Source organism: Populus trichocarpa, chromosome 3 (assembly GCF_000002775.5).
Source record: "Populus trichocarpa isolate Nisqually-1 chromosome 3, P.trichocarpa_v4.1, whole genome shotgun sequence".
Classification (NCBI taxonomy): Eukaryota; Viridiplantae; Streptophyta; class Magnoliopsida; order Malpighiales; family Salicaceae; genus Populus; species Populus trichocarpa.
In genome coordinates, this window is record NC_037287.2 from 19,460,586 (window position 1) to 19,482,933 (window position 22,348).

Consider the following 22,348-nt stretch of genomic DNA (forward strand, 5'->3'; position numbering starts at 1 on the left):
AAAAAGTCAACTCTTAACCAATTTAATATTGGTTGGAAATTGATTTTTATGATTAAGTTAAATTACTAAATAGCTATTAAAAACATCTTAACAATAAACACAAAAACATAATTGAATGACAAAAACACACTTCTAAACTAGTCTTAAATTTTATGATTTTAAGGTTAAATATATCACTTCCCAATACCAAAAATATAAAATGACAGAACACTCTGCAAGTTCAATATTTTTTTAATTTTTAAGTCATATATATTGTTTAACCTTGCAATGAAAATAGAAAAGGAAAATACAAAAAACTCCTAAATAAAAAAACCTATATTTTTTACTTTTAAAAGTAATAAAGTTATTTTTATTGTATAAACAAATCAAATTATCTCCAATTAATTTATCCTTTGAAAAAAATAATTTTACCTTCATAAACTAGACAATTATTTTATAAAGAGAGGGAAAAAAAATACAATTCACTGTGACAAATCATATAGTGAATTGTCTCACATGTAACACTACATCACATATATTTTTTTATTTTTTTTATATAATGAATTGAATATAGTAAATTGATCCACTAAAAGTTTTTTTTTGAGCTCTCATCGTTACTGTATGCAACAATACAGAATGAAGCTGCAGCATTTTTCGAGGGCCCGAGGCGATAGCTATTTTAGTTATGCAATTTTAAGAAATGACATTGTAGTTATTTTTTTAAATATTTTTTTATTTAAAATATATTAAAAAAATATTTTTTTATTTTTAAAATATATTTTTTTACATCCTCGTATCAAAATAATTTAAATTTAAAAAAACAAAAAAACTTTTAAAAACGTTTTTTACATAAAAACACAATTTGTTATTTTTAAAAGTGTTGGATAATATGGTCAAACCTAGATAACCCAATATATTAACCCGTCACTTGACGCATTCAATTATTTTTTCTTTGAAATAACGTGGTTTTAATTTTTTTAAAACAAATTAAAATAACATAATTTTAATTAATTTGGATCAGGGGTTAATCCATTTAATTTATGATTGAAGCCTTGTTTGATAGGTTAGTTTACCGAGCAGGGTTTGATTCAATGATAAAAAAAAGTACTGGGATTTATTTAACTAAATTTGAAAAACAGAGAATAAAAAAGAGTGGTGGAAGATTTTTTTATTAGAAAATATGACATTTTCGAAATAAAGAAACTACTAAACTTAGAATGATCAACGCAGATCGGGAGATTATTTATTTACTTTTTATAACTTAGGGACTAATCAATTACTTTTTATAACTAAGTTATAATTAATTGCAATTCTAATGAATGGCGGGTGGGAAATTTATAAATTCCCAAGACCGAAGGCTTCCTTTTGATAATATTTCATAGTTGAAATATAAAAAAGGTCGGGAGAGTCAGATGTCTGTACCCCGATTACGTAATTAACGAGTGTCGGTGCTGCAAGAAGCGGAACGACGGGAGCTTCGTCTTCAAACCCCATCGTTTCTAGACTTTGCTGGTTCATCAAAACCGAATCCTCTCAAACAGTGAGTTCTGTATGATTTTTATTTTCGATTAAAGCTTAGATAGTGATGAAACCTATCAATGTTTTCTAACTTGAGTTAAAATATCGATCTTAATTGAAGAAAATTTGAGTGAAAATGAACCTGTTTTTTACCGGGTCGGAGTGACCCGAGTGGATGTAGAAGGAGCACTCGTATGGTTGCTGATGCTGACACACCTGTGTGGCATTACTGTGCTCCTTAGGTGAACTCACCGCTTAACCTCTGATTCTGTAGAGAAATTACTTTTTTGAAATAGGCCGAGTTTCATATTGCTTGTGGTCTTAATGATTTGTAATGTAGATTTTTTAATCTATGCTGATTGGTCTAATCTAAGAATTGAAGGCTGTAAAAGCTTTATTTTTCATATTTTAATATAGATGCACATGTACCAGGGAGGGATTTAGTCACGGATATAGATTGCGTTATTCCCCACAGCACAATCCATGTAGTTTGCGTTCCGAATAACGCATTTAAAATGTCCCCTATGTCTTTTTCCCCCCTCCATTTCTCTTTACTAGGTATGAATTGAAGCAATTAGAGTTATCAATTGAAGCAATTGATGCTATAAATTACTTCAATTAGGGTCTTATGTTGAATTTTGGGACAATTTGGGATAATTGGGGAATTTTGTCTTATTGATGTAATTAGTTATGAATTAAAGCAATTGATGCTATAAATTTTGATTGAATTGATGAGAATTTGTAAGAATTGATCAAAATGGGTTTTGTTGTTTTACAGAATATGTCTTCTAATAAGATGATGCTGTTGTGTTATTATGGTGGTGCTATTGTTAATGGTATGAACAATAGCATTACTTACAACGGAGGAAGCATTGTGGTTTTGAATGCTAGTTTAGACATGTCACTAGCCGAACTTAAAAAAGTAACATGTGGAAGAACTAGGTGGAATTATAATGATGTTGAAGTTGATATTTTTTGGAGGATGCTTGCTAGGGAACGTCCAATTCAGAATTTGCAATTAACTCAGCATTCATACCAGAAATTATGGAGAGAGAAGTTCCAAGTATGCATGGCCATGCATACATCAATAATGTCTTCGAACCTAGTGACGATTAAGATGAGGGAAGACTACCATCGCCTTGATTCAGAATTTGTTGCGTCAGTGATTTCCACATTTGTGACAATTGATATAAGTGTGAAAATTTCTGCCATTAAAGCAGCAATAAATACACTATGATTACGAGGAATGGCGGGAAAAACAAAAGGTTCTCGAGTGGCTTTTCAACTCACACGTGGAGTCTTTTAAAATTCTGCCTAGATTGTTGTTGGCTCTCCAAGAATCAAATCCTGGTACAATTGTACAATGTGATCACATGGGATATTTTAATAATGTTACAACAATATATGGGAGAGTTTTCTAGGCATTTGGAGTAGCAATTGAGGGTTGGAGGTATTGTAGGCCACTGATAACGGATGGTAGCACCCACCTACATGGGAAATACATGGGAAATTTATTGGGAAGTTGTTGATTGTAGCTGGTTTTGATGCTAACAATGAGATATTTCCTTTGTGTTTTGCTCTGGTCGAAGAAGAAACTGATTACATCTGGACATGGTTCTTAGATTGCATTCAGAGATATATTATCGGTGGTTGTACTAGTTTATGTATATTATCACATAAACATATGGCTATAAAGAGTGTCGTGACAGAGATATGGCCCGAGCTGGTTGGGTTTCACATTGTTTGCATCACTTTGTTAGTAACTTCAACAGGAGGTTCAAAGATCCTACTCTGAAAAACTTTTTGGGTATGATGTGTCGTGAAACATCAAAGCGGAAATTTAATACATTGTATAGTCAAAACAATTGATGAGGACCCACGAATCAAAAAATGGCTAGAACATGAACCAAAGGAAAAATAGACACTTTTATATGATGGGGGCATCGTTATGGTAATATGATAACTAGTATGTCAAAAGTCCTTAATAGTATCTTGAAAGATGGACGTGCATTGCCTGGTACTGCTCTAATCCAGCTGACTTTTTACAGGTCAAATAAGTATTTTTCCCATCAGAGAGCCCAAACACAAGATTTCATTTCACGTCATCTATTGTGGCCTCTGCAAGTACTTTGTGAAATCAGAAAAGATTCGAAAAAATCTAGAAGCCATAGAACAATTCTCTTCGATGCTGAAATATGATGTTTTGAGGTCAACACCCTTTGTAAACCTGGTGTTTTAAGAGTGATTCGGCACACAGTTAACATAAAAGAAGGAAGTTGCACATGCGGTAAATGGAAAATATTCCATCAACCATTTTCTCACCTCCTTGCATGTTGTAAGGCGCTTCGAGTTGATTATGCCCAATTTGTTGACCCGTTCTATAGTGTTGATATGTATCAAAACTCATATGCGCCTTTATTCCATCATGTACCTGACAAATCATTATGGAATGAATATAATAGGCCTTAGTTAAAACCAGAACCCTCGAGATGGAGAACTAGTTAGGATTGAAGGAGATTCACTTGGTTGCATAATGAGATGGATGCCAATGAAGCTGACCCACCAACAAGTATTAGGAGGGGAGAAGTACCAGCTCTATAGCTGGTTACATGTAGTCATTGTATGTTGTTTTATTAATTTTTTGATGATGAGTTTGTATTTTATTTTTATAATTGTTTTAGGCTTGTCAACGAGAGATTATTATTGTTGAACACACTTTGAATTTTTATAATTAGGTTGTTTAGAATTTCAAACGAGATGTTTTAAGTGAATGAAGACAACATGGTTGAATGAAGCAATGAGGGTAAGAGAGATAATTAAACCTATTACCATTCTAAAGGTTAGGTTGTGCTGTTATGATAACTGAATGAACATGGCAGCAATGGTGATAAAACTTTAATAATAGAATATCTTAAAACTAGCACAATCACATGATGGCTTAATTAGAATGTGCCAATATATATGTTTAAGGTTTAGAGCTAAGGTTTAGGATTTCAGGTTATTGTTTAGGGTTTAAGAGTGTATAGGGTTAGAGTTTAAGAGTGTATAGGTTAGAGTTTAGTGTCTAGGAGGGTTTAGTATTTGGTTTTAGGTTTACGTTTAAGGTTTAGATGTTAGGGTTTGTGTTTGGGTTTTGGTTTACAGTTTGGTTTTGGGGTTTAGGTTTGTGTTAGGCTTGGGACTTAAGCTTTAGGTTTTGGGGTTAAGGTTTAGAGATTGGGTTAGGGTTTGTGGTTTGGGATTTAATTAGGGTTGATGAATTAAATTCAAGGGTTGTAGCTTAATTTTTCAATTCATGGATTGCACTGTTGGGAACAATGCAACCCATTAGATTGTGTTGTTCCCAACAGCTCATTTCCGAAACTGTGCTATTTTTCTAAATGTTTTCCGGGCGTTATTAGTTTGCCAAATATATTTTAGCATGTGTTAGTTTAAAAGGAACTCTACATTAATAGCATGTGATGTATTTTGTAAAATTTACCTTTCAGGGAAGGACTTAGTTCCCAATTCGGATTAAGGGTGCATGCTAGCTATAGCTAGAAATCTTGTATCAGCCAGCTGAATATCTGTTATGGGACAACAGAGATCCTACCATATTGAATTTTTGGTGAACAGCTGAATATCTGTTCATGAATGCAGCAAATTACTTGGCATGCGTGTTATTGTTTCCTATCAGGACTTGGGAGGGATCATTGTCGCAAGTTGGAATAGATCGACTGGCATGCTAAACCAGAGCTCATTTGCCAGCAGTTTGTTGTGTATGGGAAGCCACAAGATGATTTTGAACAACCTTCTACTAAAAGCTCGTTATCCTTTCTTATCATTTTAGGCTCTAACATGCTCATGAAGTCTTAAATTGAACTGAGATGTCAGGACAATATTGCAGGAGTAAATGATGTTTTTTGAACTTCATGAAGATATTTGCTTGCATCTTAAAGTTTACATGGTGAATACTAAAATCAATGCTCAAGTGTATAAATGATGGAAATCTTTAAAGCTGCAAAAGAAAGATTGGGATTTAATTTCAGGAGGTGCACGACAATCTTGGTTTTGTCTTTCATTGTTTTGGCTGTGCTAGTGAGGGTCTTTGTCTCGTATCAAGACTCGGCATTTGATCTAATTGGGGGTTTAGCTAAAGCTAAGGTTTCTCCAGCAAATACTCAAGATGTTGCAGCATTAGGTTTTGGTAAAGACTGTTACTTAATTTTTTTTTTTCATATTGCTAATTCCATTTTTCCTGCTATAAAGGAGTTTTAGATTAATGTTATTTTCAGCTTTCGAGTCATTAAACTACTTCTGGTTCTCCCACCCCTCTCAAAAGCATTAATATTTTCAATTTCAATTTTCTGTGTCTATTATGTAATTTGTTTGATAACAAGCGATCTAAAACTCGTTTCTGTGTTTGTTCAACTAAACAATTTATTTGCGTAAATGTTCAAATAATTTATATTTATCATCCTCCAAATTTCAAATGTCAATGTTTTTATACTACATGCTATGCTAAGTACTTCATATTGCTCTTAGCTCCTTGTAATGCATCCATTATAGGAAAGAATGATGGAATTTGTTTTTCAGTTCATGTAACTGTAGTTTTTGCTTTTCATAGCTGCACAATTGATGTAATTCTAATCCATTTTCCAGTTTAAGCTACCAGCTTTCAGGAGGTTTTGATGGTTGAATTCTGTTTCCAGCTCAGTTTATTTTTCTTTTTCTTTTTCTGGGTTCTATTGTATGTCCCCAACGTGATAGTATTAAAAGTTACCATAGATTCCTATTGGTTAGGCATGTCCTTTTGTTTTCCTGGGCCTTTTAGCTATCAGAGAAAAAGTGTATTGATTCACCATACTATTATCTGATTAGTCTTCCTTTAAGGTTTTGCATGCTCAGTTCATTGTCGTGGTTTCTTCATCTGCTAATCAGCTGTTTATTTATCCCCTCACTTTTTCCCCTCTTTACAGCCTCAATAAATGATTCCTCTCAACCAACTAGCTTGCCTGATCAGAAGGTGCTTAATGAACAGCTGCCACCCAGATTTGGCAACGGATCAATTTCAAAAAATGAGTCCTCTCAGCCTACCAGCATACGTGATGACACACTGGTTAATGGACTTTTGGCTCCTGGATCTGGTGATGGATCAAGTTCAAAAAACGATTCCTCTCAGCCTACCAGCGAGCCTGATGATAAACCTCTTTCCTCTCAGCCTACCAGCAAGCCTGATGATAAGCTGCTTGGTCAACCATTGGCTCCTGGATTTGTTGAAGAATTAGGTTTGAAAACTGATTCCTCGCAACCTACCAAAATGGCTAATGATAAATTGCTTGACGGGCTTCTATCCCCTGGGTTTGATGAAAAATCCTGCTTGAGTAGATACCGTTCTTTCCTATACCGCAAAGCTTCTCAACATAAGCCCTCTCCCTATCTCCTTTCCAAGCTACGCGAGTATGAAGATCTTCATAAACGTTGCGGACCATACACCAGATCTTACAATGAAACATTAAAGAGACTCAAATCTAGCCATACAGGTAGTACTGGTGGGTGTAATTACATTGTCTGGTTGGGTTCTAACGGGATGGGGAACAGGATAATAAGCATGGCTTCAACATTTCTTTATGCTCTCCTTGCAAATCGAGTCCTACTTGTTGATCATGGCAGGGACATGACTCACCTCTTTTGCGAGCCATTTCCCAACACGTCATGGATATTGCCCATGGACTTCCCCATTAAAAAACAATTCCATACCTTGAAACAGAGACATGATCGATTCAGAGATATATCAGAGTCGTCGCCCCCATCATTTGTATATGTTAATATACCTCACGGTACTTATGATTTTGATGAGCTTTTCCTGTGTGAGCAGAGCAGAGCTCTCCTCGAAAGAGTTCCTTGGTTTATTCTATCGTCTGACCAATATTTTGCCCCATCTTTCTTCCTGAGCCCATCTTTCAAGCAAGAGGTAAGCAAGCTGTTCCCAGAAAAAGAAACCATTTTCCATCAATTGGGTCGCTATCTTTTCCACCCCTCCAATCAGGTTTGGAGAGTAATTACAAAGTTCTATCAGACTAATCTAGCGAAGGCAGAACAGAGAATTGGCCTCCAAATAAGAGTATTTAACCGCAAGACTAGTCCAGTTCAAGTGGTCATGGGTCAGATATTATCCTGTATGCTGAAGAAAAAGCTTCTTCCAGAAGTTGATACCCAGAACGCTGTACGTTCTTCTCCTCCAAATAATTCTTCTAAAACTATTTTAATAACTTCCTTGTATTCAGACTACTATGAGAACATGAGTGCCATGTACCAGTCAAAACCAACTGTGACAGGTGAAGCGATCAGGGTTTGCCAGCCAAGCCACGAAGAATATCAACACAAAGCGGATAACCTGCACAACATGAAGGCGTGGGCAGAAATTTATCTGCTGAGCTTGAGTGATGTTCTAGTCACCAGTGCCGGGTCAACCTTTGGCTATGCTGCACAAGGTCTAGGAGGTTTGAAGCCATGGATGTTGATTAGACCAAAGAATAAAATGGTTCCAGATCCGCCTTGTCGACAAGACAAATCCATGGACCCTTGTTTCCACTATGCTCCCAGTTATGAATGCAAGGCGAAGCACAAAACTGATTCTTCCACTGTTGTTCCTTATGTAAGGCATTGTGCAGATCGGCAGGCAGGAGTGAAGCTTTTTAATGATCATAAACGATTGTAGCGGAAACTACTTGTAAGTTGTAACGATGAGTGGTAAATTGATTTATATTTTACTATGTTGCTGCAGGTGCATGTTCTTGTGTCGATATTTTGTAATATTCATTCATGCATCCGTTGACAACAAGGACAGTTATCATTCTTTGCAAAAAAATTGAATTGGTGGTTACGGAAATTGATCGTTGATCCAGGTATTGATGTTGAAGGATGCCTCATAATCTTATGGCCATGTAACAGGTGGAAAATGGATGGAGTTTAGTTTCAAAGAACGGGAAGCGTGCTTCCTTTTGATTATCAACGACTCATCGTTTGAAGTTCTGATTTTCCTCGAGTTTAATTGAGTCAACTCCAAATAATTTTTTTAATCCAACTTGAGCTGGTACTGAGCTCTTGGGTTTACTAGCGGTTTGATATTTTTTTTTTACCCTAAATCTGCAATTGATAACTATCAAATAGAAGTTACATGCAATGCAAGTATTGTATTTTCCCTCCTTTTATTTTACCATCTTTGGTTTTTTTCACTTTGATTTTCTATTGTTTTTTTTTTTTATAGCTTCTCAATATTTTCTTTAAAAATAAAGTGAGAAAGGAGCTGCATATTTTAAAACAATGAATTACATATTATTCTGCAAAAGGAGTTAGCCTCTCCACGAGTGTTTATTTTGCGTTACAACTTATATTTTAAAATAATTTTTTATTTTAAAAAATATTAAATTAACATAGCTTTAAGTGTTTTTAAATTATTTGAATGTACTGATAAAAAAAATAAAAAAAAATAAAAAACTATTATTTAAATATATTTTTAATTAAAAAATACTTTAAAAAATATTTGTATATAAATACCAAACACATTTAATAAACACTCTAAGCCACGTCAACTGAGATATACCCAGTATTTAGATTTAAAATTTTAGTTGTGGAGCAATCTACCTAAAAAATAGTTATTAAAAATATATAATATTTTGATTATTGTTTTATTTTACTTATATTCTTATGATATTTTTGTGAATTTTAAAGAAAAAAACTCACCTCTTAAATAATTCATTTTTTTAAAAATATATATATTTTTAAAATTGTTTTATTTAAGTTATTTTTTAATAATAATAATTTTAATTTAAATGACTTACTAACCATACATCACAACAATTTAATATATTTAATCTTATTAAATATTTCTAAGAATGACATGCTAGGTGTCAAGGATTTAAAGATTAGAAAGGAACAAAATAATATCTACCATTTCATCAAAAAAGAAAAAGCTTGAAATAATTTTGAAGGTTGTAACTTAACTGGTCAAATTCTAGGTTTGCTTTTTAGAGCTTATTAATTTGAGTTTTATAAATCTCAGGGTCATTAGAGGTTTATATCGTCGTTAATTTCAAGACCCGTGAAATTAATCGAGATATATCAAGCTACATATTAATATAAATAAAAAACCAAAAAAAAGCTTGAAATCCAAGGCGTCTCTATAAGCAAGAACTACGCATCCAGAACTCTTCAGTGACAGACTTACAGCACCAAATTCAATGGCATTATAACCATGACTTATCTTCATTTACACAAAGCATAATGCACTTGATCAAATTAAAATGCATTAGATTTATATTAAAATCTCCACCTGTAAATGTAAGAGAAACTGAGCATACAAATCCCTTTTCTGGGAAATTTTTGTTCCCTTGTCAATCTATAAGTTACCTGTGGGATCAGGTATTTATTAGCTTAAATTCTATTTAAAGAAGGGATTTCTTGAATTAATTGAATTGATTTGCTGACACCATTAAACAGACAACCAAAGAAAGAAATTGAAGGCAAGAAATTTTAATTGGGAAGGTTTTTTTTCAGTTCCTTAAATAGCTAAAATTTCCCAGATTTTACTTTATGGACAACCATATCAGGCCCTCGTTAGTCGTTTTAGTCCTATATGGCTCTGTAATTTTTCAAAGCAAACAACTGTGCTGGATTGTTCAAAGATTAAGAACAAAGGTGAGAGGCTGAGAGTTTTTTTTTCATAATTTCAATTTTCTAACAGGTGGTACAAAATAGATTTTTCTTCATTCCATGTGTTCTTTAATTTTAATTTTTAGATCATTTTTTTCACCAAATTCTGAAGGATTATATTTTTTTTTACTTTGCAGTGCCCTTTTTTTTTTCTTCCGATAACTTCTTTTTTTTTGTTGAAAAATTTAGTTTATTTTTTTATTAATTAAAAGAGCTGAGTACGAAATATTTCAGTAAGTTCTTGTGCTTTGTTAGCAAATTAAATGATTTCATGTCTCAAAATTGCCCATGTTGAGCATAATTTATTTATTTTGTGATTTTCCATCGATCTCTGCATAAACACTTCCTTTATTTTCCATTTTCTTTTCATGGCGTGTTCTTGTGGAGAAGAGAATCTGATCAAGAATGTGATTGGTTTCTTCATGCTAAAAGTCTACTAGCTAGGCCACCTTAAAGTATATATATGAAACATCACATGTGAAGGATGTTGAAAAACCTTGAAGTCAAGTTCCTAATCTAGAACGTGATCGATACGCACATGCAGTCACCACCATAACCTGCGGTTTTCCGACTTTTTGTTTGCCAAGAATGAATAATGTCAAGAGACCCATGTTCTTGTTCCTGTACTAACTCTTAGGAAGTTTGATTTTTGAGCATCCTTAATTACAGTTCTTGTCAAGAACAGCTAATTTTCCAACATCAAACCTCAAGCATTTTAACGTTTTAAATACGCCTTCTGTATGCAGGTGGGGATTACAAGTGAAGCTCAGACAGGAAATCATGGAAATCTTTGAAGTAGTGAAGGATAAATTGGGGTTTGATTCCAAGAGATACTCAACATTATTACTTGTGTGTGCCATTGCTTTGCCTGTGTCTTTCATGATATTGATTATGTATCAGAACCCATCATTCGATCTAAGTGGAGGATTAGCCAAGGCTGAGAAATCTGGAAATGTCCCAATAATCAATGCTGGTAAGACAAGTACACCATGATCATTCATTCATGCTTGAGTTCCAATACTTGTGCTCTTGGTGCTGATACATTCAGATTTTTCTTAATCATTGTCCAAATTTAGTTCTGATCTGCTTATTCTTTTGTTTTCCTTTCACCGTTTACAGATTTTAAAAATGATTCTTCACCACCTGCCTTCATCCCTGATGGAAGACTGCGTAAGAGGCATTTGCCTCCTGGATTTGGCAATGGAACTAGTTCAAAAAACAATTCCTTGCCGCATGCCAACGAGACTGATGAGAAGAAGCAGCTTAACAGAACTTTGTCTCCAGGATTTCGGAAAGAATCAGGCTCGAGAAATGATTCCTTCGGCAATGGAACTAGTTCAAAAAATAATTCCTTGCCGCATACCAGCGGGCCTAATGAGAAGGAGCTTAACAGAACTTTGGCTCCAGGATTTCGGAAAGAATCAAGCTCAAGAAAAGATTCCTTTGGAAATGGCGCAAGTTCAAAATATAATTCCTCGCCGAATGCCGGCAGGCCTGACGAGAAGCAGGATAATGGAACTTCGGCACCTGAATTTCTGAAAGAATCAGATTCAAGAAACGATTCCTCTCAGAGTACCAGAATGCCTGATGATAAATTGCTTGATGGACTTCTGGCTCCTGGATTTGATGAAAGGTCTTGCTTAAGTAGGTACCGGTCTTCCCTATTTCGCAAAACTTCACCCCATAAGCCCTCTTCCTATCTGCTTTCAAAACTACGTAGGTACGAAGATCTCCATAAACGTTGTGGACCTCATACCAAACCCTACAACAAAGCCTTTAAGAGACTCAAATATAGCCATGGCAGTAGTGGAGGATGTAACTACCTTGTATGGATACCTGTTAATGGTCTGGGAAACAGGATGATAAGCTTGGCTTCCACATTTCTTTATGCCCTCCTCACAGATCGAGTCCTACTTGTTGAACTTGGAAATGACATGTCTGATCTATTTTGCGAGCCATTTCCAAATTCATCATGGATGCTGCCCAAGAACTTCCCCCGTGGGGTTGAGTTTCGCAGTCCTGACAAGAGACATGCTCGTGGCTATGGAAACCAGTTAAAGAATGGCATTATAAACGAGTCGATGGAATCGCTGCCGTCTTATACATTCCTGAATCTAGATCATTCTCATTATGATCTGGATAGACTAAGTTTTTATTGCAATCAAAATCCAACTCTTCTCCGAAAGGTACCTTGGTTGTTTCTGATATCAGATCAATATTTTGCCCCCTCTTTCTTCTTGACGCCAACTTTCAAAAAAGAAGTACAGAGAATGTTGCCTGAGAAAGAAACTGTTTTCCATCACTTGGGTCGCTATCTTTTCCATCCTTCAAATGAGGCATGGGGGCTAATCATCAGGTTCTACCAGGCATACCTAGCCAAAGCAGATGAGAGGATTGGCCTCCAAATTAGAGTATTCAACACCAAAACAACTACAGTTCAAACTGTTCTTGATGAACTGTTAAAATGCACACAGAAGGAAAAATTGTTGCCACAAGTGGATCCACAAAGTCCTGTAGCTACTCCATCCAAAAACCAAAGATCGAAAGCTATTCTAGTAACATCTCTATATACGGAGTTCTTCGAAAACATAAGTAGCACATACTGGGCTAAACCAACTGTGACAGGTGAAGCCATAGGGGTTTACCAGCCAAGCCACGAAGAAATTCAACACTTTGGGGATAACATGCACAACATGAAGGCATGGGCTGAAATGTATCTGCTAAGTTTGAGTGACGTGCTGGTGACAAGTGCTTGGTCTACTTTTGGATATGTGGCCCAAGGTCTAGGGGGTCTGAAACCATGGGTCCTGTACAAGATAGAGCAAGGAAACACCCGAAATCCATCTTGTGTAAGAGACTTATCCATGGAGCCTTGTTTTCATTTTCCTCCAACTTATGACTGCAGAACAAAGACCAAGATGAATGCCGGTTCTCTCTTTCCTTATTTGAAATATTGCGAGGATCTGGATTGGGGAGTCAAGCTAGTTGGTGATCATCAGGAGTTGCAGCTATAGTCTATACAGCGGCTCAAGTAAATGATTTGATCATCGCACTGGCCTCCAACTGTGTTATAGTGTACCTTTTCTCATTCAATGTCTGTAATGAATTATCTGTAGTTCCATGACTTACACTTACTAGAATTTTTATTCTTACGAGGTTCACCGTGATCCAAACGCCACACCCTGTTCGATAATTTGTAGAACAAGGGGGAAAAAATTCTTGAGCTAAATTCAAGGGAAATCCAGCTCCCTCTCCTTTTCTGCTCTCTCCATCTAGTATTTAAATTCACGTGGCACCTGTTCTTTGATTTTGATGATAAAAGGTATCTTACGTTTAGAAGGATCTTTACCAGATCGTTCGACCTTGAATTATTGCATTCACCAAAATTTATTCTCTGACGGTATTTTTCTTGAGATTTGAATACCACTTGCCAAGCAGGCTGTAAGCCTCCATGAACCGAACATAGAAGTTGAATCAGCTAAAGAAAATTTATACATTTCATGGAAAAAAAGTATACTTTAAATATCTTGTCCAGGTTGCGAGTTAGCCCGATCAACGAATCAATTGGTTTAGTCTACGAGTCCTTGGGTTGACCGTCAAATCAAAATAGATGTTCAAAGTAAATAAAAACAAGGCTAACTTTGTATGAACTATCAAGTCATCAACCTTTTATTCATGTTTTTCCACAAAAGACTTTGACTTGGGGTCAACTTGTCGGTTAGTAAAATTAATCACTTTAATTATTCTTTCAATCTTCCCGTGTGATTCACTGCCTTCTTGGTGATTCTAAAGTCACCTATTTAAACTTTAGTACATTATGCAACTAAATTTATTCTTTCACTCGGTATTTATTATATATTCAATTCGTTAACGGTTAGAAATACAAAAGAGATAATTGTCTTTGCTAATTTGTTATAAACTAACGATATCAGAGTTAATTGTTTTTAGATGAGCCTTTAATATCTTGCAAAGGCATGTGCTGGGAATGTAAGATAGTTGTTGACAGCTGGCGTCAACCAGAATATTCTAAAATATTCTCATCATTTCCAAGAAAAGAGGAATTCTTTATTTGTATGTGGGAGGCCAGGAAAGTCAAAAGGGAGCGGTAGCTCATCACCTCCAAGAAAGTTCTATCAAGGAACGAAAATACTATCGGAGAATAACAGGAAATAAAATTTTTCTTGATAGTTCATACAAAGTTAGCCTTATTTTGTTTGTTTGTTTTACATAACTTGTATTTTGTATGAACTATCAAGTCATTATTTTGTTTGTTTGTTTTACATAACTTGTATGAACTATCAAGTCAAATATCTTTTTTCTTGTTAACACGATCGACACGTCCTGTGTCTCAGCTTGTTTAGCCGTTGAAGTCCAGAATTACCGTAAGAAAGTCTTAGTTTAAACCCTTTGACCATGCTTGCCTAGGTCCCTAAAATACGGTTTGGAATCAATTTAAATTCAATTGATAAATAAATTGAATTATATATTTAGAAAAAATAAAATTCTATTTTTCTTATTTTTCATATCACTTTCATCGCCTTTAAATTGAATTCAATTTAGAACTACTCTTACAACATAATTCAAGGTCATTTTACCTCTTCTTAAACCATAGGGAATATTAAATGCGTGTTCTGAAATCTAAATTCTAATTAATCAATCCATAGATAACACAAGTTTATATGAAGAACATAAAGAAGAGTTTGGTCAAACATATAAGATGGAATTAATGCAATTTTTTTTTTTAATATCTTTGAGATTATATGTAAAACTCGTATTCTAGCTCATCAAACCTAAGCTCAAGTTTAGTCAAAAACTAAGAAACCAACATAATCTATGTATTTAAAAAAGGTTTTTGCTATAAAAAAAAATTGATTTTTATCTCTTCTCTTCTTTGCCTTTCGTATTGGGGCTTCCCTCTCATTCATATTCATTGAGATATTCAACTTTAAACTTAAGTTTTTGGATTTTGAGAAGGGTTAATCGCGTCTGTTAGATTTGATCAGTTTGAGTTATGTTCGGGAATGATCAGGTGAATCAGTTCGATTTTATAATTACATTTTGGTCTTTAAGCTTAGATTTTAAATTTTTTATGTTATTTTTCTTCGAGTTGTTTTTTGAATATTATATATATTCGTTGTAGGTTTTGCTGATGTTCCTCTTAACAATACTCAATAATCTCTGGTTCTACATCCATTTATTGTTTGCTTTTGTTTTTTAAATGAGTGAGATAATATTTAATATGCATGTAATATAAATAAATTATGTATGTTGACTATATGATGATATTCTTGAATAACTATATATATGTTGATTTACTTTCAAGTACTCATCAGTTTCTTGAATATGTATTTATATTAAATTATATTTCATATGACATTCTGTTGCTTTAATAATTATACGAATATCTGTTATGTCTGGATATTAGATTTGTCAGTAATTTTATACTAACGAAGCGTAATTAGTCTTTGTGCATGTCGTATTTGTATTCCTAGTTGTTGAGAGAGGCACCAACCTATGCGCGACTGATCATTATGCAATGGTCACCTTCAAGTGTCGTCTAATCTCTGATATGTATTATACTATTATATGCTAATATGTTTAGTGTGTATATTTATATCAAGATATGTACAACTTACAAATTATTAATATCTAAAGATATGTATTAAATGTTATTTTCTCATTGAATTGGTTGAACTCACCTCTTATTTTTATATTATTTTCATGCTCTTAGTTTTTGTTAGCAAATTGACTTTGTTGATCGTTCTTGCTTCTTCACTTTTGTTTGGCGTGCCTTGCTTGTTTCTTTGAGGTTTTTCTTCAATGTTTTAGAGTACTTCACTATTATACTATTTTATTTAATGCTGAATTTTATGTAATGTATTATGAACCCTTGTTTTTTTTAATATGATGATGAAGTATTTTGAAAGTTTATGATATACTGTGTATTTTTATATAATTTGTTTTATAATATATATGTTTCAAGGCTTAGTGTATATGTGGTGTCTTCACAACACTGCTCCTAAATTTTCAGTTATGGATCCAAGATTTCGTTCATGACATTATCTTTTATTTATAAAACTAAATTGTTTTTTTATATTAAATTTAGATAATTTATTCATATCCAAATTGATACGCTAAAAACAAACAAAAAAGAACGAAAATTTGGCAGATTCAATGTTTTTTTTTACGGATTAACTCTAGCTTTAAGCTGGGCGGCAATATTCTCAAGAGTTAATGCATTGATTGTATTATTTTAGATAGCTTGTGAGCTAATATTTGGGGAAATGGCTCCATCATCCAGAGAGTATAGATCGACATCGACATTAATATTTTTGCCTTATGCACATTTGTTTTGGTACGTACTCTATAATATAATGTAAGAATCCGATGTCTCATTTACATTGTCCATAAACAACTTGCAACCATAATATTTTAGAAATGGTTGCTAACTGGATACACTCACAAGTCCCTATCGAAAAGGAAAAAAAAAAAAAAGGAAGAAGAAGGAAATACCTCAAGTTATGCTTAATTAAAGAATTAGTTGATGAATGAGGCGGGTATATAAAGAATAAATATATAAGAGGTAAAAATATATTTAAATAAAAAATTAAAATATAAAATATAAAATAAATTTGTTTTCGAGATAGTTTCAAAGTAAATTTTTATATTTTCAAAACATGAAGTATAAGAAGATATATTATTTCTATTTTTATTGTTTTTATCTTAATTTTCTGTCATGATGAAATAATATTATCGGCAAAGTTAAATATATTATTTAAGAAATTTTTAACATATATAATGCAATTTGCATTATGGTAAGACAATTTAAGAGGAATTAAGATATTATATAGGGCTTCTATCAAGTTATTGTAAGGATTAAGACAAATTATAATTAAGGAGTTTAAAACATTATGAGTTCTATATCAAATAATTGTAGTACTTAAGACAAATTATAATGAATTTAAAATATTACATATTCTATCAAACAATTATGGCATGACAAATCAATAGGAATTTAAAGTCTTGATTTCTGCCCTAACGACAAGAAGAAAAAAAGATTTGATTTCTCATAAAATATAATTCATATTAAGCTTTCCCTTTCTATTAATCGTCGACAATTGACTTTTAAACGCAAAAGAATTTCGATCGTTGATATAGATATGCTAATTACTGTAAATCCTTGTGGTTCAATATTTCGTGGGATATTGCTACCTAATTAAGTTAACTTAACAACGTTTTCTCTTTTGAGAAAAACTTAATTAACAACAAAGTTGCAAGGAAATTGGTGTAAGAAATGCAATTAATTATTAACCCAATTTAAAATGTAAGAATCTAATTGCTTTTTTTGTTTAATCAAACATGTTTATATATATGTGTGTGTGTGTGTGTGTGTGTTGTAAAATAACAGTTTTTATCTCTTTATTATTACAAAAAGAATAAGCTCAGATATTAATCATTCTATGCAATTAGCCACGTTAATCCTTGTCCTAATTAAAACCAGCTTGTTTAATTTTTCTTAAGCAGCAACGTACTAATTAGAAATTAAGATGGAAATTAAAGCATTTAATTCAGCCATATATTTTTAATTAGTGAAACATATTTGGCATTAAAATAGTTAATGGTTGAACTTTTAGTGCAAATCGCTTTCTAATTACACAAGGGAGCAAATATACAAGACTTGAAGACCAAAAACAAGAGGTTGTCTTTCCCTCCTGCCTGCCTAGTTTTGCTACTATAAGTTTTGGCAGACTGATATTGAGAATTAATGACTGAAATTTTGGCTAACAATTCAAGGTACCATCTTTTTTCATTGCTCTCTTCTTCTATAACATAGTTCTCTCCTTCTCTATATACCAAATATCGATCCTTCTTTCATCTTCTTTTTTAATGATTTTATATCACTTCATTTAATTCGCCATTTTTTTTAATTATTTTTTTAAAAAAACTAGAAGCATAACATATTCGGTGCTCGATTACCCTTGAGGTGTTAATTATCTTAGATAAGTACCAGGTTTTGCGTACTGTAAAATTTCTTGTAAAAATAAGGCTTGAGAAAGAAATTTCTCACAAATAGTATGTAATTTGTTTCACAGCTAGCAGCACAAGATTACAACAGCTATAAAATTGGCGTTGACTCCCATGATTCCATCCCAAAAAAGGCTTAAAGAGGAATCAATTTTGAATATATATATATATATATAATGGTAGGGATATATTGCCTAAGCTTGTTTAAGTGAGCTTCCACTGCACTAAAGCTGTTATGCTCTCTATAGTATAGATTAATTACATGCCTGAAAATACAGATGGCTTCGACACCAAGTAATTGTCTAAGTAGAACAGAAGGGTTGATTTCACATCAAAGCTCAGGACACATGCATGAATCTGAAACAGATATGAACAACAAGTAATTTAAATTATTTGTTTTATTTATTTATTTATTATTTTTACGGGGCTGCTCTAGCTTGCTTCCTAATTCTTTCTTTGTCAACTTTGTCAATCCATGCACATTGGGCCGGGCAATCATATATAGTATTTTCGAAATCCCTCCCCTTCCTAGAGATCTGAATCTCTAGTGCAAGTTGATCTCTATTCCAGGTAGTTAAGGTGTTAACCATGGTCAGTAGTTATGATGACAGTATAAAATTTCTTAGAAAATTTAATTGTAAACCCCAAGCTATCTAGCTACCTTTTTCTGACTAAAGAAAGACTTTCATTCTTTGTTTTATTTCTAGGTTTTCAATATGTGTGTGTGTGTTTCCTCGAGTAGCACCATGGCATGAAAAAATTCACAACTTCTAAGATGTCTGACATGGTTTCAAATGAATTTTCAGGGATGATCAGCACCATAAGAGATCAAACTTCCTGGAACAGGAAAGGCTTTCAATTCAAAGTGCAGAGAAATGGATATTGTTCAATAATCCCATTTGCTTGTTTGATAGTTTTTTCTATTCTAGTAATAGTCTTAATCGTTCAGCAGAGGAGTACAACATTCAAAGTTAATGGAGGAGATGCTAAAATTAATGCCTTGGCGGGAGGAGCTGCTCAAACTGAGACATCAGGAGTTGTAGGTAGGTAAGACCAACCTTTTTTGGTTTATTCTAGTTTGATATGGCTGGTTTATGAATTCCTTCCTGATTTTTACAGATTCAGGAAATGTTTCATCTCAACAACTTCTTGACGAACTTTTTGCTCCTGGACATGACAAAGGATCTTGCTTAAGCCGGTATGAAGCCATCCTATTTCGGAAACCCTCCTCTCATAAGCCCTCTCCCTACCTCCTCTCCAAACTTAGGAACTATGAAAGTCTTCATAACCTCTGCGGGCCTTATACCGAAGCCTACAACAAAACCCTCGAGCAACTCAATTCTGGCCGTAAGGCCAGTACCACAGATTGTAACTATGTTGTCTATACACCTTTAAGTGGCCTAGGGAACAGGATGCTGACCATTGCCTCAGCATTTCTTTACGCTCTCCTCACAAACCGAGTCCTACTAGTGGAATTCGGAAGTGAAATTGCCGGTCTGTTTTGTGAGCCATTTCAGCAAACAACATGGTTATTGCCTAGGGATTTTCCCTTAAGGAATCAGTTTGACAATTTCAGCCAGGAATATCCTCATACATATGGAAACATGCTGAAGAGTAGAATCATAAACACTGCCGTGAAGTCTTCACCACCACCATTTCTTTATATTTATCTAGCTTACAACATTGATCGTTACGACGGGCTTTTTTACTGTGATCAAAATCAAGATCAACTTGGAAAGGTCCCTTGGTTGGTTATAAAATCAAACCAGTACTTTGTTCCTTCTCTCTTCTTAGTCCCATCTTTTAAGCAGGAACTAAGCAAGTTGTTCCCTGATGAAGAAACTGTTTTTCATCACTTGGGTCGCTACCTTTTCCAACCCTCAAATGAAGCATGGGGACTTATCACTAGGTTCTATCGAGCTTACTTATCCAAAGCAGATGAGACGATTGGCATCCAAGTACGAGTCTTCGATACTAAAGCTACTCCATTTAAAACAGTTATGGATCAGATTTTGTCCTGTACTCTAAAGGAGAAACTACTTCCTGAAGTCTTGGATGTGCAAAATTCTGCTGCTTCTTTGTCCAATAACCAAGGCTTGAAAGCTGTTTTAGTAACATCTTTGTACTCAGAGTACTATGAGCATATAAAGGGAATGTATTGGACAAAACCAACTGTGAGTGGGGAGGTGATTGGTGTTTACCAGCCAAGCCATGAAGAGCATGAAATTTACGGGAATAACATGCACAGCATGAAGGCATGGACTGAAATTTATCTGCTAAGTATGAGTAATGTACTGATTACAAGTTCTTGGTCAACATTTGGTTATGTGGCTCAAAGTCTAGGTGGTTTGAAGCCATGGATGCTTTACAGGCCTTTGAACGGAACAACCCCAGATCCTCCTTGTGTGCAAGCTATGTCAATGGAGCCTTGCTTTCATTTCCCTCCAAGCTATGGCTGCAAGGCAGATGTCTACATTGGTCCCAGTGCTATTGTTCCTCATGTGAAGCATTGTGAGGATGTGGAATGGGGATTAAAGCTCGTTAAAGATCATTGATTAGCCGTAGATGTTTTCTTGTTCGTATCGAGTGATTTAATTACTACTGTAGGTTATATATTCGTATAAACCCCACAAGTTTTGTAATTGCACTGGCCAAATCAATTCATCACAATAACAAAACCTAAAAGGCATGCCCTATTTTGCCCTTACAGAAATACTCCTCGTCTATGTATTGTAAAATAGTCTTTTCGCATCGACATTTAGATCATTGCCTGCAGATTCAATGAGGACGTCTAAGTCTTTTTATATTATTTGAGAACAATGCAATGACAAAAAATAACTTTAGAAGAAAAAAAATATAAAACTAATGTGTAGAGGTCTTTATAGATATTTTTTTATTTTTTTATACGGTGAAATTATTTAAATGCTTTCGGATAAAAAAATAAAACTTTTTTCATGGGTTGTTTTGGTATTTTAATTTTAATTTTTTTTTTATTAGACTCACATGTTAACTAAGAGGTACTTTGGTAGTTTGGTTTTTTTTAAAAAAAATATAAAGTATTAATAAAAAGAAAATGTGACTTTTGTGTATAGTGAAATTACGTGACATGAGTGTTTCGGTATTTTACACTTGATTTTTTTTTTGTTGTTGTTATTCTCACACTGGCTAAGAGGCAATTTGATTATTTTATAAATTAAAATATTAATTAAAAAAAGTAGTTTGTATATATCATGCATGCATGCATCAATAAATAAATATTCCTAGTAATTTTTGAGTGGTGTTATTTGGTGGCCAAACTCTACCTTCCATAACAGTATTGGAAGCGCACTAATATCCTATTTATATTGGTATGACAAGTGTGTGCAACGTGCAATGGCTAGGCTCTAATAAGTTTTTTTCTTCTCCTTTTTTTTTTTAATTAATTCTTGTTAAAAGTATAAAGGTTTTCTATAATTTATTTTTTAATATTCGATTTTATTTTTATTTTTTATTGTTATTTGTTTTTTTAATTGATTTTTTTCTTTAATTTCATTCACTTGTCATTTAATTTAACTTAATTTTTATATGAAATCTTCTTGATTTTTTTTTAAATTGATCTTCATGATTTTTTTTACCTCTTTTTTTATGCAGCTATTATACCAATCATGTGTTTATGCTCACGAGATTAGCAGGTTAACCTAGATCTTTGTTTTTCTTTGCTCTTTTTTAAGTTTTTTTTTATTTTATCATTTAATATTGAGTTGTTTGATAGTTAGGTTTCATAGTTTATTTAATCCACTTTCATTAATGATTTTGTTTTTACCTTTTATTAGCATAGCTAATCATTTGATTAACTAAAAACTTTATTTTAAAAAACAAATTTATTAAATATAACTAAGTACATAACTCGTTAAATCATTGTGAGATCAAATATCTTAATTTTAGTTATTTTTAATTAAATATTGATTTAATTAATTCAAATGCATGTATAATTATTTTGATTTAGGGTTGAGAATTTTTTATAAGAAAAAATATATTGAAAAAGCTTATATTTTTTTTACTTCAAATTTTTTTTTATCCAACCCATGGCAAAATACAAGTCAAATTGTTGGCTTTTATTTAATCTTGGTACGCCCTATATTTTGTTCTTTCA

General features: G+C 33.4%; 3 protein-coding genes across 6 annotated transcripts; all 3 read left to right on the plus strand.

The window, feature by feature from the left end:
* Positions 1-1,291: 1,291 nt before the first annotated feature.
* On the plus strand, positions 1,292-8,483 carry LOC7462809 (galactoside 2-alpha-L-fucosyltransferase). Of its 4 annotated transcripts, none has more exons than XM_052451591.1 (4): positions 1,292-1,519; positions 4,986-5,683; positions 6,456-8,209; positions 8,385-8,483. In XM_052451591.1, exons 2-3 carry the CDS (start codon positions 5,476-5,478, stop codon positions 8,195-8,197), a joined length of 1,950 nt encoding a protein of 649 aa, XP_052307551.1. In that variant the 5' UTR covers positions 1,292-1,519; positions 4,986-5,475; the 3' UTR covers positions 8,198-8,209; positions 8,385-8,483. The 4 variants fall into 4 exon arrangements, with proteins under 4 accessions (XP_052307551.1, XP_006385970.2, XP_024453809.1 ...); XM_024598041.2 differs by lacking the exon at positions 8,385-8,483 and adding an exon at positions 3,960-4,117 and having other exon boundaries at positions 1,293-1,519; positions 6,456-8,368; XM_006385908.3 differs by lacking the exon at positions 8,385-8,483 and having other exon boundaries at positions 6,456-8,368.
* Positions 8,484-10,748: 2,265 nt separating this feature from the next.
* On the plus strand, positions 10,749-13,456 carry LOC18097167 (probable fucosyltransferase 8). The gene is made up of 2 exons (XM_006385910.3): positions 10,749-11,164; positions 11,311-13,456. Exons 1-2 carry the CDS (start codon positions 10,972-10,974, stop codon positions 13,203-13,205), a joined length of 2,088 nt encoding a protein of 695 aa, XP_006385972.3. The 5' UTR covers positions 10,749-10,971; the 3' UTR covers positions 13,206-13,456.
* A 5,368-nt stretch (positions 13,457-18,824) lies between these two features.
* On the plus strand, positions 18,825-20,929 carry LOC7460273 (probable fucosyltransferase 8). The gene is made up of 2 exons (XM_002304779.4): positions 18,825-19,259; positions 19,336-20,929. The coding sequence occupies exons 1-2, from the start codon at positions 18,968-18,970 to the stop codon at positions 20,769-20,771; spliced, it is 1,728 nt and encodes a 575-aa protein (XP_002304815.4). The 5' UTR covers positions 18,825-18,967; the 3' UTR covers positions 20,772-20,929.
* The last annotated feature ends 1,419 nt before the right edge of the window (positions 20,930-22,348 follow it).